The following is a 6,000-nucleotide window of genomic DNA, read 5'->3' on the forward strand; positions in this document are numbered from 1 at the left end:
TCAGGATTTTCCCTGTCTGATGTGTTTAATGGCCGACTTTTGTGGAAGAGGGCAACACCGGGTTGAACTCTTGAACTCTGGCTGTGGGGTGGGCGGGGGCCTGTGTTTCATGTCTGGAGTGGGAGGTAGTACAGCTTGTCAGTCACTCTTACGTGCTTGTTTATGTTTGTGTTGTGACCTTGCCCCTCCCAGGTCTCCTCCCCAACTATCCATCCACCCAACCGTTCCCATCTGTCAATGCTCAAATAGTCCCTGTGCTTAAGTTGTCCCACGCTGAGGAAGAGGAAGGTGAGTCTTGTCTCTTGCTGTTTCATGTGCACAGCATCACCTCTGCCAGCATGCGCAGGGGTTCTGCCACCAGCCTCCCTTTTCCTTGTCTTTTCGCTTCCCTTATAATGCCAGCCGCAGGAAAATGCAAGCTGTTTCAAAGGCAGGATTCAGTGATAGGCTTGGATCTTTTGAGGGCAGGGCCATTTCTGCATAACGAACGTAATAAAGTGAAAATAGCAAAGCATCCTATGGGGATGTTGAAGACTTAACACATTCATTGCAGTATATAGCTTTGCAGACCAGAGCCCTCATTGTCAAATGTATGGTCTCCTTAGCTTATCCATTTGTCAACTGAGGAGGATTAAGCTTTCTTTATCTGGCAAAGTGCAGTCTAGCCAGTAAAAAGCTTGTGCCGTAATAAACTTGTTAAAGACTAGCAGTCCTTTTTGTTGGTTTTGCTACAACAGATAAACATAGATGGAATTGATAATATTGCATTTAGGGTGGTAATAAGGACAGAAGTACTGGCAGATCCTTCTCAAGGTGACAGACCATGAAAGGACCGATGGCTACAGAATATGCCAGATACGGAAGTAGCCCAACGGTACCCTTTGTTGGAAAGCTGCCGTTTGATCACCCAAAATACATAAAGTTGCTATGCCCTTATACCGTGGGGCTTGTCTTTGGGCAATTAACCGATATGGCATAGATCAACAACAAGCTATGTAACAATTCTTCATTTCATGCATAAAACTAAGCCAAACTATGGCTTGCTGTGACCAAGCAAATGCGCAGGTTACCATGCTCCCAGGGCTAAGTCATGGGTTGGCTTAGCATTACATCCAAACCCGAGCTTTTGGTTTGTCTCCCCCAGACCAACCATGGGTGGTAAACCAAAACAGACTTTGGATACAATTCCTGGTTTGCCTGGAGCAAGAGCTCTGCTTCCACAGCTGGAGTCAGCAATGCGTCTGAATACCAGTTTCTGGAAACCACAGGAGGAGGTTGTGCTCTTGTGTTCGGATCCTGCTTGCTGGTTTCCCACAATCATCTGGTTGGCCACTGTAAAAACAGGATGCCAGACTCGATGGACCATTGGCCTGACCCAGCAGGCTCTTCTTACTTTAAGTGTGCTCAGGATGAGACCTACCCATTTGTTCTTCCTTCCTTGCCATCCATTCCTCATCATTCTTGGATTCCTTCTGAAGCAGCCGTTCCTGTTTTGTAGGGAGCCAGGCACGACACGTAGTGAACGTAGATGACCCTGAGTATGAGTACATCTACACAGAGGAGGACTATGAAGAGGGAGCAGATGGGACAGAGAGCCCTATGCTGAGGGATGGTGAGCTCCATTGGTCTGCAGAACACGTTTGATGGAATTGGAACATGCTCTCCTGCAGTTGCCCCTCGGGTGGGGGTAGCAGCAGGCTGGCGCACTTGTCTCCTACTGAAGCCCAATGAAAGTGATTGGGAATCTGTGGGAATCTGTGTGAAACGAATTACTGGCTTTGGGTATCCCCTGCCCCATAGCATATATTATATTGGATAGAAAACCACGGCAGTTACTGGTGCTTCATACTCCTCCATGACCACTAGTTGGCAGCCTTGGCAAGTAATATTGTAATTAAAAAGTAGCTGGGTGGAGAAGTCACTTTCCTTGGCTATAGGATGAATGGGCTTTGAAAGATGGAGAGCTTTGGTAGATGTGCCTCCCACCTGTGGTAAGCAACAAAGTAGAGATCACAAGTAAGCAAGGAAGATTCCATGCCCTGATTGAGAATAGAAAGAAGCTTCAGTATCCAGCAAACACATTATTAATTTTGATAAGTAACATCCCCCACAGCTGAACTAGCCCCTGTAAGGTTGGTGGACCTTAAAGTTGCCTCTTGGGCTGGCATATCACTGACCAGAGCTTTCTAACAGAAGAAGTGTAGTGGACTAATAAAAAAGACCCCTTAGGAAGCCAGTAGTTAGGCCTATTCTGTTACTCCCATACTTCTTTTCTTTGCGAGTCTCAAGGATTTTTAAATTTTTGCACTGTGTGAACTATATCCATAGTACACAAGGTCCAGTTTTTTCGCTTTTGATCTTTAATCTGCAGGGGCATGGAAATAGCAAGACTTGGATGATATAACAGCTACAGTTCACTTTCCTTTTTTGTTTTATTGTGTGTGTAGATAAGATGGTGCTAAACTGTGATCTCCTTTTGTTCTGGGTTTTGTTTTTGGCCAGAAATAAATTCTGGGTCTCCTGAAACACCTTTCATGCCCTCGCCACCCCATTCCTTCTTCCCATCCTGGGGTGGTAGGGAGGATGGGCAGAAGCCCAATACAGACACTAGAAGCTTCTCCTGTGGCCATGACTTCTTAAACCAGTACTCTGCTCCCTGTTTGTAGAGGTACTGAGCCCCAGGGCAGCTTCCAAGCATGAACGGCAAAAGAGAGCTCCCTCTGAGGAAGGTAAGCAGCAGACCTGCCTTGTGACCTTTCTCTCAAAGGAGCTGTCGTCTCCTTTCCTTCCATCCTCTTGGAATGAATAACGAGCCATTTGCTCCACCCGCTTCTGGTGTTATAAATTGTAAAAAGCAGCTTATCTAGGCCAAGATAAGGAACATGGAGACTGTGGGGTGCATGCGGCCTGCCAGTCCCCAACACCATTACCATCAGGGCCAACCAAGATGGTGGGAATATCGGCAGGCTGAATATGGCTCTGCTCCGCTGGGATCCTGAGGTGGCCTAGTATTCTTTGTAGAGGTGGCATTTTCTGGCAGGGCCAGTCCTCAGACTCCTTTTAGAAGAACTCAAATCTAGTTGTGATGGCACTTGGAAGGCATGTTGCTCGAACTTCTGTAGATAAAAATAATGACATGTGTCCGCAGCTGCATGTTTCCAGGATAAGCCTTATGTCTATACTGTGGATGAGTAAACTTAGCTCCTTGTGAGGTGACAGAAGTTAGAAGGAAATCTGTAGGCTGAAGTACGTGAATGACAACATCCTAGCATAACCTGCTGATGTGTTAACTACCAACCCTGTGTGGCTCTTTTCCACCCCACTCTGGCACTGTCTTAGGCACAATAGAAGGTCTGCAGTGTTTTCTGTTGAGGTTCTTCTCAGTGTAACACCTGAGAGTGGATGCTTAAGCCCTAGGGAATCTAATGTATAGGTTTGTTTCTTCTCCCTGCCTTCCAGCTGAGCCATGCTCCTTGCCCCTGGACGAGGGAGACTGCAGCAGATACACGCTAAGGTGGTACTATAACCAAAGAGTGTCTGAGTGCCGGCCCTTCATCTACAGCGGTTGCAGGGGGAATAGCAACCGCTTCCATTCCAAAGAGGACTGTGAGCTTCAGTGCAAGTCATAGGCTGCTGCAGGTAACATTGGTTCAAAGAGGGGCCTGGGAGCTGCTTCTCCATCTTTTAGCAATTCCTAGATCATCTTTCCTCAACACTGTGCCTCTAGACGCTATTGTACTACAGCTCCCATCAGCCTCATCCAGCGTGGCTAGCAGTCAAGGGTGATGGGAGTTGTAGCCTGACAGCATCTGGGGGACACCAGCGACTCAGCTATACAGCTGCAAATAAAACATTTTAAGTGTGTTTTAAGTGCAATATACAATGTGACAATAGATGGCGATGGCGAGCCTTATGGAAAATTCAAGCTCTTTTTTAAAACAGCATTTTCAGAACGGTTTTTATATGTGTGTAGATTCCACCCAGGTTTGGGAAGTCTGTCCTAAACCAACATGTTGAAAGCAGGATCAGTTTTAAATACTGTTTTCAAAAATTGATTGGGTTCTCTCCCTCTCTCTCTCTCTCTCCCCCCCCCCCCATTTTGGTAGGTGGCAACACATTGGATCAGAACAGACGTGTATAAACTCTGAAGTGGGTTTTGGATTCTGGGAGAACTGACGGAAAGAAGAGTTCCGGCTCCTGAGGCTCCCAAACTATTCTTATCCTGCAAAAGGTCTTAGAGTTACACACACAGAGTACATTTGGTCTGAGACTCATCTTGCAGCCATTTCTACTGCCTGCAGCACAGTTGCGCATGTTTGTGTGTGTGTATTTTCTATGTGTATGTGTGCGTGTGTGGGCTGCTTCAGCTGGAGCAGAGAAACGGTGCTATTCTTTTTTTAAAAGTATTTTGGTTGCTCTTGGTTTATTTTTTAAATTAAGGTGAAATTTTTATCAAATGAAAAACATATGCATAACTTCTTTTATATATAATATAAAAAGAAAAAGAAAAGACATATTTTAATTAGAGCTCTCTTAACTTATTTGATGCTGGCCGACTGATGACACATGGAATGTATTATATATAGCCACACCAAACTGATTCTCTCAATTCAGGTTTGCATCCTTTATGAGCTTTTCCTCTTGGTCCCCTATATGCCCTTTCTGTTGCAATAAGAAGTGCTACGAGTATCTGAATTCAGAAGTCCCATGATGCATTGCCAAAGCTACAGTTCTAGCAATGCTCCAAATGGTTTGTTTCTGCAATTCTTCTGTGAAACTTGACCCCCCACCCATCCCACCTGCCCCAGCTTGTCAAATGAGGCTTGATGAGTACACCTATGATTTGCCACATCTGCAAATCTGGTCGGAGAGTTTGTCACTTGGGATGGACTAATAGGGTAAAATGATTCTTATGGAGTGTTTCTTAAGGACATGACCAGGAGGAAGAATCTTCTAATTAGCTTTTCCTCTTTCTCAGAATCTTCCAATGCCTGCAGTGTACGTACACCTCTTCGTTTTTCAGCTTTAGGCTTAAAATCTGCTTTGGGCAAAGTAACTGCACAAGAAATCATATGCAAAGCAGATGAAGTCCAATCTTACCATGACCCCTATAGATGTCAACTCCATGAAAAACAGGGAGTTGAAAAACTGGAACCTGAGTTTCCAGGCAAATTAGTGGTTCCATTTAGCTATTGTGATTAATCACCATTAATAAACAATAGTGGTTCCATTTAGCTTGTGATTAATCACCATTAATAGACCCATTCACTGTGAATTTGTCCAGCCCTTCTCACATCCAGTGGCAGTGAATTCCATATGTTAACTGCAATGTGGCAAAAGAGGCTTCCTTTTTCCGTTCTGAACCTACAGATTGTTCTGAACCTCATAGTATTTCATCATATTTTAAATAACACTACTTATTTTATAAACCTTCATCATCCTTTAAATGGCTTGATTTCTAAACAAGAGCCAAATGCTGTTCAGTGAAGCTGTTCAGTGCCTTGATCACTTTGATTGTTCTTTCCCATCCCTTTTCTAATGCTATTCTATTCTTTTTGAGATTGGGCAACCAGAATAGTAAGCAGTCTTCCAAATGTGGCTGTGCCACATATTTAAATAAAAGCATGATGAAGCTGACAGGAATTATTAGGAAAGAAATTGCAACTATACTTAGCAATGTTTTTTCAGTGCTGCTGCACATTAAGCTAACGTTTTCAGTTATCTCTTTCCGAGGTACTTACTCAACCAGTTCAGATCCCACCAAAAAGTATAATTGATTTTTATTTTTATTTTTGGCCAGAAACTTTCTAAAATACTGTTGTGGTTGTAAACATTTTTTTTTTGTCAGAACCTATGGGGAAACACCCTCCTGTGTAAATATCACTCTTAAAAAATGAATTCATTTGAAGAAGTTTCACCTTAATCCTGAACAGCAAGCAATAGTCTCCAATAAACAATAGCATTTTGGAAGACTCCAAACAAAAATCAGAGCACATGTAT

At 43.9% G+C, this 6,000-nt stretch overlaps 1 protein-coding gene across 6 annotated transcripts in view; it reads left to right on the forward strand.

Annotated features, from left to right (window-relative positions):
- COL7A1 (collagen type VII alpha 1 chain) overlaps positions 1-5,985 on the forward strand; it is a 121,549-nt gene extending 115,564 nt beyond the window's left edge. For 5 of the 6 annotated variants that reach the window (XM_082209112.1, XM_082209109.1, XM_082209110.1 and 2 more), the window contains 5 exons: positions 193-288; positions 1,499-1,612; positions 2,667-2,729; positions 3,460-3,639; positions 4,107-5,985. In XM_082209112.1, the coding sequence (XP_082065238.1) occupies positions 193-288; positions 1,499-1,612; positions 2,667-2,729; positions 3,460-3,629 (443 nt within the window). In that variant the 3' untranslated portion in view covers positions 3,630-3,639; positions 4,107-5,985. The remainder of the gene's footprint in view (positions 1-192; positions 289-1,498; positions 1,613-2,666; positions 2,730-3,459; positions 3,640-4,106) is intronic. The other variant, XM_082209111.1, reaches the window with a different exon arrangement.
- Positions 5,986-6,000: the final 15 nt, after the last annotated feature.

The sequence above is a fragment of the Podarcis vaucheri genome, assembly GCF_965113315.1.
Source record: "Podarcis vaucheri genome assembly, chromosome: 2".
Classification (NCBI taxonomy): Eukaryota; Metazoa; Chordata; class Lepidosauria; order Squamata; family Lacertidae; genus Podarcis; species Podarcis vaucheri.